Source organism: Fulmarus glacialis, unplaced genomic scaffold (assembly GCF_000690835.1).
Source record: "Fulmarus glacialis isolate BGI_N327 unplaced genomic scaffold, ASM69083v1 Scaffold51089, whole genome shotgun sequence".
Classification (NCBI taxonomy): domain Eukaryota; kingdom Metazoa; phylum Chordata; class Aves; order Procellariiformes; family Procellariidae; genus Fulmarus; species Fulmarus glacialis.
In genome coordinates this window covers 69-18,712 of record NW_009233578.1, presented here as the reverse complement: position 1 = coordinate 18,712, position 18,644 = coordinate 69, and the positions used below count along the sequence as shown (strand labels likewise).

General features: G+C 34.4%; 1 protein-coding gene across 1 annotated transcript; it reads left to right on the top strand.

The window, feature by feature from the left end:
- Positions 1-239: 239 nt before the first annotated feature.
- Positions 240-18,349, top strand: LOC104082277 (probable phospholipid-transporting ATPase IIB; the record flags this gene model as incomplete). Its single annotated transcript, XM_009585349.1, has 4 exons — positions 240-390; positions 5,019-5,132; positions 8,832-8,940; positions 18,291-18,349. Coding segments are annotated over 4 exons (433 nt in total), but the record flags the coding sequence as incomplete, so codon positions are not given.
- Positions 18,350-18,644: the final 295 nt, after the last annotated feature.

Genomic DNA, 18,644 nt, shown 5'->3' with positions numbered 1-18,644 from the left:
TTTATTAGGATTTCCTGTAAAGAATGTGCAAGTGTTTATGTATGTATATGAATGAGTTGAGTACTGTGTAATTGCCCTAAATATTACAAGTCAACATCATGCTTGCTTATTTAGATATGGCAAAAATTTTTAAGCCTGTTTTTCTTAGGTATTTGCCTTTAGGGTTCCAGGTTTGGAAATAGTAATCAAAATATAGTAAATTTTTCGTTCTAAAGTAAACAATTGTTTTTTCTTTTCAGTTGTTCTGATTGGCTCATAAACATTTGCCGAAGAAAGAAAGAGCTGAAGGCTCGCACAGTGTGGCTTGGGTGTCCTGAAAAGTGTGAAGAAAAATACCCCAAAAATGCCATCAAAAATCAAAAATACAACGTCTTTACCTTTATACCTGGGGTAAGGCTACTAACCGTTTTTTGGTGTTGGGCTGACTGTATGTTCTGTTATGTTTTTTGACGATTCTGCAAAAAGGTAATTTTATTTGCCCAGATTCTTCTTTTTCTTCTTGCATTTATCTTGATGTCTTCAATTAATACTGACAGTTGAGAGCAAAGCTGCTTTTTTTCTAAATTGTTTTGTTTGCAAAGGGATATTTACTAAAGAAGTGCAGCGGGTATGATTGAGTGGATTCAATGATTCAGTGAAGCTTTAGAAATTTGAGGTGGGTTTCCTTGCACTTTTCTATTCATCATTAGAAATTTGTAATCCTCTTTTTAAAACAGAAGCACTTCTACAGAGTCAGTTCTGAAATACTACAAAGCACTGACTTCAACTGAGAAATAAATAGTTGACGATCATAATGTACTCCCATAGATATTTTCTCATACTCCCTGCCATTGTAAGCATAATAAATAACATATTCTGAAACAGGCAATTCTTTAAAGGACAAAAATAACCCACCTCTTCAATTTATATGACAACAAGTAAGGCCTAGTTTCGTAAACTAGTACTTTTCAGAGTTGTATTTCTTATTGCAGTTTTAAAAATAGTGATGTCTTTTTGGTTTTGAACACAATTCTTCAAACAATACTTTTTTTGTGGAGTGGAAGTGGTTTTTGTCACTTTTTTCCCTAAGAAGCCGTATTGCATCTTAATTTCAAATTTTTGCCTATAATGTTCACAGTATATATGAACACAAAAGAGACATTACAGTTTTGTCTAGTTCATACTTTTTAAAAAATTTGTTGTTATAATGAAATACAGCAATAGAGAAGGCAACTTTTGAAGCTTCAGTAGTTAAAACCTAAAAATGCATGCTGCTGTGATATTATAAATTTTACTAATACACTTTTACTCATACTTTTACTAATACCATCCAAGAGTCCTGTGTCCTGTTGCAAAAATGAATGTCTTCTACATTTGAATACAGACATGCTTTGTCTTAAATTTTTTATTTAAGTGATCATGCTGGTTTATAAGAGTATTGATTCTATTCTTCTGGTCTCTTTGGTCCAATGACTGGCAGGTGCTTTCTAATACATTTCTTTATTAAAACAAAAAAAATTAATGGCTTTGTAATTAAGACTGATCTCCTGTCAAAGAAATAAAATGTCACTTATCACAGGTGGATAAAATATTCTCATCTCTATTGAATGAAGTAAATGTTTTCTTCCAAAGTTTAAATTATTAAATACACTGAAATTGGTTAAGCCACATATGCTTTGCTAAAGGTCACAAAATTCATTAAGCATGTAGTAATCCATTGATTATTGTGACTAGAAATCTGCAGCGTAGATTACAAATCCTAAACTAGATTCATGTTTCCTATAAGGATCAGCCATAGCTTGCAATTACCTGTTGAGAGAGAGGATGTTTGTGCTTTTTTGATCTTTTGGAAAACCTTGGTTTTTACAGTATAGGCAGAATCAGATTTTCGTTTTGGTGGTAGTATTTGGAAACTCAGTAGTAACTTCAAAATGAAGTGAGATCCTAAATGTAAAGCCCAATAGTTGGTGAAAATAAAATGTTTCTAAATTTTAATTTTAGACATAAACTAACACTTTTCATTGATTAGAAATACTGTGTAGCTATCTGGTTTTTATGCTGTTCCACTAGAAGTAATTTGTAGGGAACATAGTTGTATTGGTTCCAAACCCATATATGTAACTAAATCAAATATTGACTCCAGTGATTTACCCTGGTTGAAATTTTCATCGTGTGAAGTTTTGTCTTCTGTTTAGAGTTGTATCTTTTTTAACATTGCAGCTGGCAATGGGTAATATTCAATGATTTCATATCAAAATACAAGCTTAAAATAATGTTTAGATTAACAGAATTTTACTTACTGGCTAAGAAAGTTGTAACACCTCCAAAATATCATCTAATTTCCTAATGTTTGTATAAAATACTTACTGCTTCTACCTTTACACCAGTTTGTTCAATTTCTGTTTACTATTTCATATACATCTTGGTACAGCTGCTTAGGAATTTTGTGTAAGTTTCCATAAAGAATACCTTCTGTGATGGGCAGGTTTTTAAGATACCTCTCCTGAACTGCTTTGAAAAGCAGTAGTCTATCTTTTTTATCAGTTACATCCAACTGGAGACTTTTCAATTTGCCTAACAAGACTGAAGTGTTTAGCTTTGTATTGAATGAACTGTCAGTGGTCTGCCAGGATTCAAAAGATTTCTAGGAAGGTGCTTTTTAACTCCCACCTTCTCCTGCAAGATGGGTGCTCTTGCAGATCTGCACCTCCCAAAGTATTCTGTGGACTTTTTTTTGACCTGGTGTAACAAGTCCTTGTAAACAGTTAAACATACTGCTAGAAATGAGTATATGAACTTCATCAGTATTAACATAAGCTACAGGTTCAAGCAGAATTAGTTTCATTTTGGAAGAATGCTTCGACTTTCCCTGCAACTTCAAATTTGACTTTTTTTGGCTTTACAGTTTTGTTGGTAAATAGTGGAATAGAATTCCATGGTTTTGAAAAAATCTTCTGATTTGAGGCTGTTTAGGTAGCCTTTAGCTGAACAGTAATGTGACACTCTTGCAAGAAATTGGCAGTTTTGAGGTATTGCTACTTCGTTGTGCCTGGCAGAAAGACACTTTGAAGTTAACTTCCCTGAATATTTTTTCCTAGAGCATAGGTTTTTACATGATTGAGTAATAATGTTGGACTGATAAGAGCAATAAATATCTACCCAATAACTTTGATTTTCATGCAGAAGTCATTGTAATATTAACTGAATTGTAAGATTAAAAGGTAGAGACGCTCTTTAAATGTGGCTTTTTGATCTATTTTGAATCTTTCGGGTTTGAAACAATTGATTATCCATTTTCTCAAGTCTCAATGTTCCAAGTTCAGTAGCCACTTCTGATCATCCTGCTGGAGGTGCCATGCTATCCTGGCCTACTAAAGAAATACGTGAAGTCTTTGAAGATTCAAATTTCTATAAAATGGATAATGTTCTTAGCATTGTAATTATAACTAGAGCAATGTTGAGAACATGCGCTTGCTGAAGTGATGCTTTTCATTACCAAAGGAATCTCTGCATCTGTCATTCCTTTGCAATATGGGAAGATGTATTCTGTCATAAGGTTACTATGTCTTCACTTAAAACTTGGACAATTATCTTGGAGTTTGGACCAAACCTTTGATATATTAATAAACATATCTTATGTACCAATATTTATTGCAAAATAATCTTTTGAGAAATTTAATGCTGAGCATTTCTTCTAAATTACCTCAAAAGCCCATGTTATTCTGTTACAAATTTCTTGTAGTTTAAACTTTCTGAAAACTTAAATTGTGGTTGCTTTTGTAAAAAGCTTGTCTTGCTATGGAAACAGAAGAATACTGCCTTATTCTGAGATTTCCACACAATAGCCATTTGGAAGGAGAGCAGTGTTGCTTACCCTTACTCACCGGTTCTTTTATGTAGTGTTTGTTTTATCTTCCTAAACAACATTTCTTCTTGAACATTGAGTAGTTTCACTATTTTTAAGAAGATTGGGAAATGGTAATTTTGAAGGAGTGCATCTGACTTGATGGTAGCCTTTGTCCCTTTGAGAACCAAAGGACTTCAAAAAGAAGGAAGATGAGTTGTAGAGCTTCCACCCCTGCAAGAGGAGAAACTGCAGTGGCTGTGTTGAGGAGACAGTGTGCTGTAGGAATGCGGTGAACAAAAGTAATGAGGAGTTCGTGTATACTGTTTTCTGTATGTGCTGCAGACAGGGCTGAAGTTTTAGAGTGTTCTCACAGTGATGCAGAGCAGCATGGTATAGCCTACTCAGTTTTGTTACTCTGTAGAAGTTCAAGTGACAAAGACTAGGATAATATTCCTGTAAATGGCTTCTGTTCATTTGATGCCAATAACTTTTTTTTTAATTATTATTTAAGGCCAGGATATAAAAATTTTTAAGACAAAAAGACATTGTGAGACAGATAAAACAGAATTTAAGTATTGGTACTTAAGGAAAAATGAATATTTACTTTTAATGCTGTATTTTTAGGAAGAAATATTTTAGCAGTTAAAAATGAAAACTTAACGTAAGCAATGAAAGTTCAGATACTTACAAACTTATTTTGCTTTTTTAATTGATACTATAAAAAAAAGAAAATTTTCAAAACCCGTTTTAACTCCTAAACATAAAGGTAACTATTGTGGATACAAAAATATTGCAAGATGCTTCTACAAACATCTAAATTCTGTTTACTGTTAAAATTTCAGAGTAAATCTTTGCACAGTGATCTTGATATTTGTGAAGATTGATGAGTACATAGTCCAGTTCTCAAAATACCAAAAATTTAGCAAATTGCTTTTTCAGAGTGAACAGAGGCATTAATATCAAAGGAATTTTTCTCCACAAAAATAGCAGTATAATATTAAAATAACTTATAGTGCATGTAACAGTATGTGATGATATATAGCGTATTGTGCTATATAGTACTATAATAGCACCATATATAATAGTATGCCATTATAATGGGTTTATAACTACTATCATGAAAAAGTGAATTTTATGTACATTATGGGTACAAATTTTAAGGCATTTATCTATTTTGTGTTTTTCATTTTAGGTTTTATATGAACAGTTCAAGTTTTTCTTGAATCTCTATTTTCTCGTCGTGTCCTGCTCACAGTTTGTACCAGCATTGAAAATAGGCTACCTGTACACGTACTGGGCTCCTCTGGTAAACAGAAAAATACTATTAACTAGAAGTTTTTAACTTCAGATGAAAAGTTCATGTATACGTACATTTCATAAACTGGTATCTGGTAAACTACAGTGATTAAAGTATGTAGCAGAAGTAAAATGCTTATTTGAAATTACAGTATTTTACAGCAGATACTCCAGAAGCTGTTGTTTGACAGCTCCACCTGCCACCTTCCACCCTTCCACCTGCCTACCACGCTCCTGCCCTGCAGGCTGGAGGTTGTTTTTGTTAACTAGCTAGTCTGAGTGAGTAGTGTTCCTTTCTGGCTGCTGGTCACTTGAGAGGTTTAAAAAAAAAAAAAAAAAAACCAAACCAAAACCCCCTCCAGTTTAAGGAGAACCTTATTTGGTAACATAGGTAACTTGTGTGTTAAATTCCTTTGTTTGTTGTTATTTGCTCACTATTTTATGTTTTCAGGCTAGGTCAGAATTGAAAGCATAAATTATTCGTGTTCCTTCTGTATCGGTTTTGATCATGTCCTTTTTTCACAAAAATTGAGATAAAATATTTTAAGCCATGCATAAAGCAGGAAGAAAATGCGTCTTGAAAATGTTATTCATTAAACTGCTTTTCCTAATTGATTGCCCTGCCAGTTGCACTGACTTCCTTTCAATATGTCTTTTTATTATTGAGCCCTCTGCAGTATTTTCTTGGGAAACTGTTCAAACCAGTTGCTTCTGACTCAGGTTTCCTAAGGTTTGAAAATTGTATTCTCTTCAGAAGAGGCCCTTTTGGTAGTCTGCCAGCTATATTCCCATGATTTGGTATTCTTTTCTTGTTTGTAACCAGATCATTACCTTCTCCTTTCATCTTCCTCCTCCCCCTCCACCCCAGGTTTAAAAGCAAGGCAGGAAGAATAAATGCTTTATTTTCTAAATTTATTTTTAAAAATGGTGTTTTTCAGTAGCATTTATTCTCAGTGGTATTCAAGGGAGACAGTGACATGCTGATTGTTTGAGTAAAGGTCGTTCTTAACAAGTCAATAGAGTAAATATTCTGGATTGATTTCATTGTTTTAATTGTTGCAACATGTGTCCTTTTAAATATTGATAAATGGAGAGACTGTCCTGGAGGTTCTTCACACCTCTATTTCCAGGCAAATTTTGGCTTCTGCTGCAACAAAAAAAAAAAACATTTCCAAGACAGAAAGCTTGTTCAACAGTGGGATTTGAAATGGATATTTACAAAGGTCTTTGTCACTGACCCAGTAAGAAAAGGCAGAAGTCAGCCAAGTCTGGAAGTTGGTCTCTTCACAGTGAAGTGCTATGTACAGCTCTATGCGTTAGTGGGGTAGTAAGGAAAAAAAACACTTAGCATCTTAGCCCTGCCCAAAGAAGGGAGAAAATACTGTATTTTGCAAACACCGGTAATCTGTTCTGTATAGACGTGTTTGTCTTACTCAAAGATATTTTGAATGGTGTTTCCCAGTTTTCACATACAGCTTGAAAATACAATATCTCAGTTAGTGCTAGTGGTACCGTTTTTTTTGCTAAACTCACTTGTTTCTACTTGAATAGCTTTTCTACTAAGGATTAATGTCCAGGTAAAAGAGATTAATTGGATGTTGAGTAAGGCTCAGTGTGTATGATGAAAATATAAAAAATTTAAGTGAGACCTGTTGGGCTGTCTTTGTTGCTTAACAGATAAGTTTGGTTTTATTTGAAGAGCATGTAACTGCTGATAAATTTTCAGTAATCAGAGTAGCAGCTATGACTTGGCTTGTATTTTCTTTCAAGATTTTAAAGGAAAAGAAAAATTGTTCTGCCTGATACTTAAAACCAACTGAATAGAAGTTGACTATGTGCTAAAAGGTTTTGGGGTTTGGGTTTTTTTTTGGTGGTGTGTAGCGTTTTTTTGGGTTTGTTTTTGATTTTTTGGTTTTGTTTTGTTTTTTACTTCAACAGTTTTTACAATGAACAGACGTAATACACTTAGATCAAGCACTGGAATTCTTCAAACAAGACTGTATTATACTGGTTTGCTGTCATTCGCACAGTAGGGGATGGACTTCTCATTTTGAGTCCAACATACAAAGGATGTAAAGCATACAAGTTTGATTGTAAGCAGTATGCTAAAGATACTTAACTGCTTACAGTTAAAGAAAGATGACAGGGTTTTTTGTAAGATTGGCTTCACAATTTCAGCTCCCGTTTGGAAGAGTATCAACTTCCTTTAAGCAAATGAGGAAAAAGGGAAATGTCTGTCTTAAATTGTTTCTCACAGTCATGGTCAGCTGTACTGAGCTGCCCAGCAGGGTATGGTGACCACTAGGGGAAATTCTTGCAATTAACACCTTGCATTCTGTGCTTTGATTACTCTCTAGTTAATGAGATATGTGCAAATGGCAAATATATTTGAAGGTGCTTCAGGAGTGCCTTTTTTATGCTGCTAAAATACCTATACTGCCAAAACTCATGAAAATGCTGCTGCCAGAAAAGGGGAAAACTACTGCTCATTCAGTTATGCCCTAGGAGTGAAAAGGAATGCATTTTGCAAAGGCACTTTTTTGTTCTGCGTAGTTCTAATATAATTGTTGTAGCTAATGTAAACCTGAACAAAGAAGTGTTTAACTTCTTCTATAAGGTGACAACAGAGTAAGCCTTGGAATTTTGGGCTGGAACTGCAAAACAGCCCTTGCTATTGAAAATGAGAATTTTAGTCAAGACTCCTTTAGGAAAACTTTACATCTTCACTCCTTTCTTATTGGTGGGAGGTTAGGGGAAGGTTGGCAAACTGTTGGACTTCTGGAAGAAAAGAAGTCTAATGGTATAAATTTTCTTCTATAGAAGGAAAGTATTGGTGGGTGTCTGAAGCTAGATAGATAATCTAGAACCTTATCTGTTGGAGGATTTGTGAATATTTGAACTTTTTAGCCATCTTACTTATAGTAATGATAAGATCCCTTTACTATTGAAAATGTTATTTCCCTTTCACTGATGGAGAAAGAGCACTTGAGTTTAAGAAGCCAGAAGACCATATCGGAGGAGGCTTAGAAAGGGAGAGAGGAAACTCTTACATGCTTATCCCTGTTCTGTATTCTTTTTAGCTTACCTTCTTTTGTGGCCAGAGACCATCTTAGTTGTACGTAGCGCTTCTAGCAGAAGCTGCAGCGGCACTATCTTGTGGAAGTAGTAGCCAAAGCATTTAAATACTTAGTTTTTCAGAACAAACCCCCTTTTTCTTTGTCAATATTTGTGATGTGTTGGTAAATAACTACATTTAAGATGGCAAAATTAATTAAACTAGCCATCCGTTTACCTTTTCATTTCTGTCTGTTAGGAAAAAGGCAGTGAACTCAAAATTGGAATTGGAGACTTAAATGTTTTTGGTAAAACCCAAAAGTTTGTGGCAGATAGGGAAATATGCTTACTGTACTATACAGGTTGTCTTTAGCTCATCCAAAGCATTTTGACTTTTTAAATTTCAAATTATATCTAAATTACGGGTATTTGGAGATACAATTATTCTGATTATATTTGTACAATGTACAAGTATGGTTTTCCTTTTTTTGGACTGAACATAGATACTATTTTAGCAGATTGAAGAAAACAAATCCAAATGAGAAAAAAAGTAAATATTCTAAGCACATGTTCTTACCCTGTATAGTGTTCCTACTTGTGTATTTCTATGCTAGAACTTTGAGAATTCTGAATTGCATAATTGTATCTTTAACAGGGATTTGTTTTGACGGTCACAGTGGTACGGGAAGCCGTTGACGAATTTCGACGTTACAAGAGAGACAAGGAAATGAACTCACAGTTATATAGCAAGCTGACAGTACGAGGTTAGCAAAACCATTTGTATAAAACCTTAAAATATGTCATCTCTTTCTTATATATACATTTACAGACTTCCAGTTCGAAGAAATAACTAATAGTCTCAAGCTTCACTATTCAGAATGAAACTGATACTGAACTAAATGAAGTGCTTGATTTCCTTCAGATAAATATGACTGTTACACTTGATCTGTTTAAGAAGTGTTGTAAATCTTTTGTTGTTTGTAAAGGAAAGGTGTATGTATATAATCGTATATATTTTTGAAGCATTCTGCTGTTTAGTACTATTACTTCAAAGTGCAGTTCTCTGAAATTTATACCAAACTAACTCAGCCACACTGTCAGCTATGTATCAAGTGTATATAGGAAATAAGGGATCAGTAACTAAGAAATACAATCTAATTAAAATTCACTAGAGCCTTTCAAACTTGGTGAATATATTTGTGCTTAAGAAAAGGAAGATGTATTGTGAGTCAGTTTCATTATCAAAAATATTTATTTCAATTTTTGTATATAATTTGAAATCTATATGATCATGCACTAGGAACAGCCAGTTTTCTTTCCAGAAATTAATACAAGGAGAAATCACAGTTACGACTTTTTTTGGACTCAAAACCTTTGACAGTTTTTCACAAAGACTTTTAAGGAAATGAAGCACTTCAGCTGTGAAGTGACAATTAAATTTGGTAGGATATTGTAAATTTTGAACATGGGCATAAGAGAAAAAACTATGCACTCCTCTCCACTTTTATGTTGCTTAGCACATTTTACTGTTTAGATTCAGAACAGAGTGCCTCATAAAAAGGTGCAAAAAAAAAAAAGAATAACCTATTATCAAGTCGAACTGTAATGAATAACCTTACAAAACAACATGACCCTGCTATTGCCCTGGAAAGTTATTTTGCTACAATATCCTGGGAAGTCTCTGTTAAGGATTTTCCTTGGCATAAAAGTTCTAGAAAGTGGGAAGTTGTTAAGGAATGTGAGTTTGTGTCGCAAGCAGTTAGAGCATATGGCATACATTGTGCCAAGCGTACATTCTGTTTACCGATTTCCAACATACATTTCACTGCCCTTTTCAGTATATCTTAGTGAATATCTTCTGAGAGTCAGTGGGAAGAGTAACTTCACCAGATCTGGGAGTCTTGATTAGAAACTAAACTCTTGGAGTAGCTCTGGATAATATGCTCTTCAGAAAAAATGGATGAAAAGCTGGTAATGTAACACAAGTATGTTCTGTCTGAAATCTTACCCATTTTTTAAAGTAATTGGAAGGTAAGTAAACAGGCAACAGTCTCATTAGTGATAACATAACCTAGCAGCTGAGAGGAATTTATACTGCTTCCTTGCAGTATGGAGACTTGCATTGTTTTCTGGAGTTTGCATACAGAAGGGAGCAACTGTAGGGAGTATTTGCCTATCGTTCTTCCCTTCCTTGTCAGCCTGAAATAGCTTTATCAATGTTTAGACATACCGCTGTGGAAATTTGCAAATGGGATAGCTATCATTTGTTTAACACAAGTGGTTGCACTGCTGGCCTCCACATCTTTATAGTCTTTAATACAATCTGTAAAGAAGTGGACTCTTAACGGCTTTTCTTTCAAAGTTGTAATTTAACCTGCTAGTTGATTTATTCGTTTTTTAGATCTGTTATGGTAGGCCACTGAACGCTTACCTTTGAAATAGATAGTACAATCTTACCTTATTCAGCAATAGCGTTAGTAATCTGAAATTCTTAGTTCTGGAAGCACATGTATAGTTTATAGTTACCAGTGTGACATAAATGTCAAGACTGACATTTGCTGTTTTAGGAGCTAAGTTTGTGCCTCTTGTGCTTCTTTTTTCACTTGTTTAGACTTAATATTGGAGTTTCTGGTAAATTGCTAGGCATTTAAGCAGCATTTAAGTAGAAGTTTTGGAATCCTGATTTCCTCTTTCCCAGTTCATGAAATATTTTGTGAGGTTATGTGTATTTGAGAAACTCTTCATTTTGTAGCTTCTCCTAGAAATAAAGAAGTTGTCAAATTAAAATCAGATTTGGTCACCTTGACCAGCTGTTTTCTAGATACGGAATAGAGATTTAAAAATAGGATACAATAGTGTATAGGTAAAGCCCAGCAGTTATATCAGGAGCTGACACGTAGAGAGCAGTGACTTGTTCAAAAGCAGTTTTAAAAATGCCCTTTTTTAAAAAAGGATATAGTCTTTTACCCACAAATGTGTATGTCTATTACAACTTTCAGGTTTTGATACAGTGCCATCATGAATTCATACTTGGTTTTTGTTCTGTTTTGTGGTTTTTTTGAAGACCATGATACTCTACAGAAGTAAAGATTAAAGATCTCTGCTTACAATGGACTCTGAATCCCATGTTGAGAATGTTGTGATTGATGAGCTAACAATGTTTTGAGTTGTGGCCAATTTTAAGAATGAAAACATTATTGCAGTCCCTACTCAAAATTAAGCTGTACAAAAAATTGCCACAAACACATATATAAAATAATGAATAGATGATAAATTGCACCTTTTTCATAATATAGGCTTCTTTCATAATAAGGTATTGTGAAGCTGAAAGGTATCATTTTGAGGCAAAAAATGGGAATTCCTGCTATGATAAAATTAGACCAAGACTTTTACAGGTTTTGAGAAGGATTTAGGTATTTATCTGTGCAAATTAATGAAGTCAAGTACTACACTTCTGCAAACTTTTTATAAATAACTTGCAATATAAACTAACTAATTTTTAATATTGGCAGTACTCTTCAAGTGGAAAAATGCAGTTAGGCTTACTATGCTAACCTACAGGCTAATGGTTTGGAGAAAGAAGGCTTTGTTACTTGTAAATGAACAAACTTGATACTGATTTAATTAAAAGCCTGAAAATCTATACCACTCTTAAGAGTCACTTTTCAGAATGGAACTGCACTTTATACTGCTCTAGCATCTTTTTTTTTTCCTAGTGATTTTATGACTTGTGTAGGTTTTACAGTCTTTTCTTTGAAATAGGTATTTTTTCCATCTCAAAGATGGAGAAACTGACAGAGAGGTTAAGCAGGTCGCCTTTGCTCAAATTGGACAGTAGGAAAACTTAAAGTTAGCAAGGTTCAACGTTACCCTTCGTTTAATTGTACCATTTATGAAAGATAAAAATGAGAATTTAATCACTTCTAGTTAGTTGTTTTGCAAAATTGTTTGTTTACTATAGGGAAACAATTGTATTTGTAGCGAGAGAAGCTACTGGGTTTTGAACTGTGATTAATTATTTGTATAAAGATAGTGTGGGTAGGCTGTTTGGTAAGTTAAAATCTTTTTATACAGCGTTGCAATAGATTAAAATCAGGAAGTCTTTGACTACCTAGCAGTGTTGACTTTCTGTGCCTTAGGAACCTCTAAACAGGTAAAACATGTGAATGTTGTCTTATGACCTCCATGTTGCTAGTGTAAGAAGTACCAGCTTTTTGAAGATGGTGGATTCACATTAGTGACTCTTGAAGACTTAGAATTTTGTTTTTAGTAATTCAAGACCTTGATCAAGTATTTGTTCTAATCAGTAAGTCTTAGCTTTTTTTATAATATCGAGCTGTTCCGAGCAGGAAATCAAGGGAGACGGGGACATCTGTTTTAAGTGTTACTTAATTGTACTTAAGCAGCAATGGCCAGCTTAATGTCCATAGACTAATTCTGATCCATGAGATATCCAGTGTTACGCAGTGTTCTATTTGTCATGTAACATGGCAAAGCTCAGTCTTCAGTCATCCCTTGGTGAATTTGCTATGTGTAACTTTGCACTTGTCAAGAAGGTGAACCTCTACACGTGAAGTTTGAATGGTTTCTACTTTTTCAGCCCTTTGTGGCAAGTGATGAAACATGCAAATCAGTAAATGTATTGAATTTTTTTGTGAGCAAGTCAATTAAGCGTACCTGTCTCCATGTCTTTCATGTGAATCTTTTCCTTTGTGTATTTTCCTAGATTATGGTATTGAATCTCTTAAGTTGTTCAATGTGTGATGCATTCTGCTGTCTTAATCTTTTTATTGAGATGTTTGTTGCAAAATCTACTTTCCCTTTTTGCATATCAAAGTCTGCAAATCCTTAACAGACAGTTTTCAGTCAGTATGCAAGTTAAAGTTGGAGGGAGGAAGAGTATCTGCCTGTAGAATTGAAATTAGCTTGCTGTTGAAGATCCTTCAATTTAATTGCCTTTTTCTGCTTCAGAGCAGCTCACCTGCAAATCCTTTTGTAGAGCAGAAACTGTAATGGAAAAAAATTTAGACCTGTGCATGCAGGTTTGGGAGGACTTCTGTTTTTCTTTCCTAAGGGACCGTTATACTTTTGGCGCAGCTTCTTGGCTTGTGCCCTTAGGTATGACCAGTTAAGTGCCTATGAAAAAATGCTGCTATTCTGCAGAAGAATCACCTCAAGTTCATAAACAGGCTATTATCTCTTTCATTAAGCTGCCAAAGCCAATTGGATAATAAAATTGTAAAACACCTAACTCTTTTTCCCTTCCCGTTCTTGAAGCTGGCAGTCCTGCCCTGCACCTTTCCTAGTTAGGTTTGCCCATGCAGCATTACTGAAGTTCTGAAGAAAAAAGATCAAGAAGAAAATAACTAACTATAATAGTCACAACTGCGAGTTGCAGAAGAGGCATGCATCTGTCGCTTCATTTCAGTATGTTTAACATGACTTTTGGAAGTGTTGCAGAACTCTCTCTCACTTTGCAACCTGCAAAGCAAAAGAAAAAATGAATGTCAGGAGAGATGAGATTAATGAAATAATTCCATCCAGGCTTCAAATGTGAAAGACTTACGTCTCTGCTGTATCCTTAAAGGGTGTTTAAGAAGGTAGTGAAGTTGAAAATATATGCCAAAACTGTGTGAAATTGAGAAAATATCAAAAACTGCTATACATAAGAAGGAACAAAGCGTGAAAGCTAGTTTCCTTTAAAATTGGAGAATTGAGAAGTCTCTTTAAGAGCTACAGCGATTTGAATTTTTTTTTTTTAACTTTTGAACTTCTGTTTATGCAGTGGGAGCTGCTTTGTTCCTAAAATGCCACCTTACTGAGTTTGTATCTCAACTGACCTTTTTTTAAAGTGCAAAATGGTCTCTGTCAAGAGGCAGTCAGTTTTCAATCATTTATACGTGCTATATGTTATCTGCAACTTTAAAATAAGATGTTTGTCAGAATGGCTTGATTATTGTAATATTATTCTTTTGCAGTTATTTGAAATCTGTATTGAAACCTCTTTATAATACTAGAGTTTCAGCTCTTCAAGAACAGGTCATCCTTCTGCTTTTCAAAAAGCCACCGCATTTAAAAAAAACCAATATTATTTCTGAATCTAGAGGTACAACATTAGGTCTTTATTGCTTGCAATATTTCAAACCTACCGATGACTTCATTCCTGGTATTTAGACCATTTGGAACAGATAAGTTTTAAAGAATCATATCAATTTAATCTGGCTGATTAGGGAAGCAGTAAGCAACAGCAGAAACAGAACTTGAAATTTTAATGTAAGAAAGAATTTCAAAAACAGGCTGGAAGAGAGGAAATGTTAAGGGGACTGTTTTCTTCCACATTTTTGCAGCACCCACAAGATTGGATAAGAAAGAATGAAGGCTTTCCATTTCACCCAAGAGGAGATAGTACACAGAGGAGAGGAGCTAGGAAGCTTCTCTCTAGAGTTTTATATTGGTGATTAAAGACTAACCTTGCTTCAGTATGTAAGATGGAGTTTGAAAGGACATAAGGACAGCACTTGCACTGAAAGATCAGCATCCTCACCTTGGACTCACTGTAGCTTTAAGCTTTCCCCCACTACCTGCCCCCCCTGCTCCCCATTATATTATGTATACTCTAATTATGCTGACAACTCAGGCTAATAGATGCCAGGTAAGACTTTCATACAGTCTCTACTTGACTCCTTTCATTCAAGAGTTTTATATTTATGGGTTAGAGACAAGGTCTGTTACCAACTCTAGAAGCAGTACTTCAGACTACTCAAGGTACCATGGGTAAGATGAGATAGCAAATTAAAAAGAATTTGAAAATGCTACTCTCAGAAGCTACTGTTCTTTCAGGAGTGGCTTGCACTCAGGTAGTAGAGACACACTTAATAAAAAAGAAACAACGTCGTTTCTGATATAGTATGTACCCACATTCTGTTTACTTCATTTCTTAAATTTTTATGTGAAATACTTGTTAGCACGTATGAGATATTTATTAGTTTTTCAAATCATTGCAATTCATTTAAAAAGGCTTCATCTTAGGAGTATAATGAATTACTACAGACACGTTTCAGTGTTCCAGTTCTGCATAATTCTATATGTTGCTTTAGGCAAAAGCCTTGCGCCTTGGTGGACTATAAAGTCTGGATGCGCAGCCACTTCTGACAGCTTTGGACTTTTTATTGGTAATTACACAGATGGTGAAGAGTGTTTTGTTACGGAGATGTTTTTAGAGAAAAAATAGTTTGCAAAAATAATTTATGCAGTGAATAACATTCAGTGTCTTTTTTTTCTCTAAATGTATCTTCACTAAGAGTAGTATTCCATTACTTTAATGTTCTCTCAAATGGTATCTAACGATTCTCATTTTTGTTAGTCTAAAGGGAAGTGTTATTTGTTGATGTTTCAAAATTTTAAGCCACTTTTTGAATTACTGCCACGTTTTACCATTTAGTTTTTAATGGAATATGCCCTGCCATTCAGATTCATTGTAGAATTAATTGTCTTGTATGTCACAGGCCACTTCCTTACATGTGGGGATATACAGGATGCTCTAACAAGACATGTAAGTGTGTAGTAAAGACAGTATTCTGTAGTGTTATACTAAGCCACTTAGAAAACAGTCTGATAAGCAAACTTTTCAATTCATAATGTGAAATTCCCAGGATTGCTAGACTGAGTACAAGCAAAGGTGCAGTGTGAGTTCCTGTTGGTATACTTGGCACTAGGAGTCTTTGCTTTTTGTCTGCCCTACATCATGTTGCAAATGAATGTTCTACCTTCTCTTGTCCTCTGAGGCTTAGTGTCTTTTGATCTTTACTGTAGATGCTGTTAGAACATGACTGTGGAAAATTCAATTGTTTAAGCTGATAAAATTGCCAGTAGTTGCATTCGACTAGTATCTCTGAATGGTTTCGGTCGTACACGACTGTGTAGGTGGCATAGATCTGCGACTTAACGCAGCTGGTACTCGGATTTTTGTAGCTGTTATTACTATAATCAGTTGATTGACTTGATGAAAATTGTTAGTGGAGGAATTGAAAATAAAATAGGAAATGCTATCCTTTTGGTAAAGCTAACAGACTTAGAAAGCAAAGTAAACATTAGGATGTTTTTCTGATATATACTATTCACTTCTAGTGAAAACCTGAGAATTTATAAAGAGAATTCACAGGCTTGTGCAGTTAAGCAGACTAAATATGTTGATTTGGTATCAGACTGTTCTTTTAGTTGTTGGGCTTTAGTATTAGTTACTTTAGATTAAAAAAAAAAAACATTGTTGAGATTGACACTTCCATAGGTATCTTGAAACTCATGTAGAGAGCTGCTCATGTTTCTTGCTAGAGCTTTTTATACCTTGGTCTTCTGCTACTCCCTTCACCCTCACAAATGTGTTATGGCAGAGTTAGGAGTCAGATTGAAGACATGATTTGTTTTATATTAGGGGGGGTGCGGAAGGGAAGGTGTTTTTGGCAACTGAAAAATTGAACTGGTGTAAAAGATCATTATCAATAACAAAGACTGGCTTTCAGAAATAACTTTGCAGACAGGCCAAACAAGTTCTGATTTTCCTCTGACATTGCACGTTTTAGAAGTGCTAATGTCATGGAAAATGTATTAAAAATTAGCTATAGGAATACATTTGTTATTGACTGAATTAAACATAAAACAACAGTTACTTTTGCATGAAATGCAATTTTAAAGAGCAAGTACTGAAAATAATTACTCATAACATGAATCTTACTACCTTTGACTAAATGCACGTGTAAGTATAAGGAATTTTTTGAGGTTGACTACCTGATCTCTCTTCATGAGAGGTGGTCTCATGGATTTGGAACCTAGCTAAGTTTTTGTTTTATACTTAGTATAACTTTGAGAGATGATAGAATGCGCATTGACAAATCTACTATTTATAATATTTTTTATTAAACTCCAAACTGATTGCTGTGCTTTTCTGGGTCTTCTGTTCTAATTTGTTCATACTGATTTTTATTTAGAACCCTAGCACCTTACCATGTTTTGACATAGTTGTCATCTGATACCTGCTGATCAGATACCTGCTGCTTGGAATCAAGATAGTGTTTCTGATGGGAAAAGATACTTCGTATGAGTGTGTGTTTCAGCTCATCAGGCTGTGTAAATATGTATTTGTTTACAGCTTGACTTAACAGGTTCTGAATTTATCACCTGTTATATCTTGGAAGAGGATATCCATATGTCATGACTTGTTTGTCTACAAGGTTTTTTTGGTTTTTTAGTTGTTTTTAACTCAGTGAGGCAACTTTTTCTAGAATTGTAGCAAGGACCTGGGACTAGAACTCCTGAATTCTAATGAGATCAGCAATAACTCATTTTGGGCAGTAGCTTAACCTCTCTGTCTCAGTTTTTCAGTCCATCAAATAAGAATCTTAAAACTTAAGAGTCTTACAAGTATTAATACCCTACAGAACATACAGAAATTAAATTGGTACGTGTGCTGTGTGTATTTTTGAATGAGTTGTTCACAGCAGTTACTGAATGGGCAGCTCTAGAGGATGAAAAACGTCTATTTCAGCTTTTGATATTTTACTTTTCTAAAATGAAATCTTCAGGCATTTCTTCTGACTTTAGACAGACTTACCTCTTTTCCACTATAATTGCCAACAAGTGTCAGACAGTGCCAATTACATCAGCACTTTAGTGGCCAAGCAAAGCTACCTGTTGGTAACTGGGCTGTGACTTACAACTCGTGTGTGAGAATGCTCCGTGACTGTAAGCCTAACTCTTGACGTGTCAGAAATAGAAGTGCTGTCTAGTAGATGTGAAAGACTCCTTTTTCCAATTTTACAACTCTGTTATTGATACTATAGATCAGACGTGAGCGTCTTCCATACATTTTTTTTTTTCCTCTAATACTTCTACAATAGCTAACTGGTTATAAAACTAGACTTTTTAAACCAGTGAATTATTTATTCAAACAGATAAAATCTATTTATTAATATGTTCATCAGAGATACATTTTGTATAAATTGTGACATTTTCACCAAATAATAACGTCTTAGAGTATAACTTGCATTCTGGGATTTATATTCTTGTGACTCTATATTAATGTCTGCCTAAGTTGATTACATTTCTTCTTTTTTTTAAGGTAAAGTGCAAGTTAAGAGTTCAGACATACAAGTTGGAGACCTCATCATAGTGGAAAAGGTTGATACTTTTTAAATATATTTTAGAGACTAAAGATTATTAACATGCTAATTATCTTCTGAAGAAAAGTATATTGAGGTACTTACCTGTGAACTACTAACTAGCTAGTATTTTAGTTCAAGTCTTATTTGAGAATCTTCAAGGAAGTCTTGGATTAATTTTTGGATTAATTATAAGCTTAATTGAATGTAAGCATTAATATTTCATGCTTAAATTTATCTAGTGAAGGGAATACAATTACTGAATTAAATTCTCTGGCTTGTGCTGTGGTGAATGTTTTAAGCTGTCTGATTAC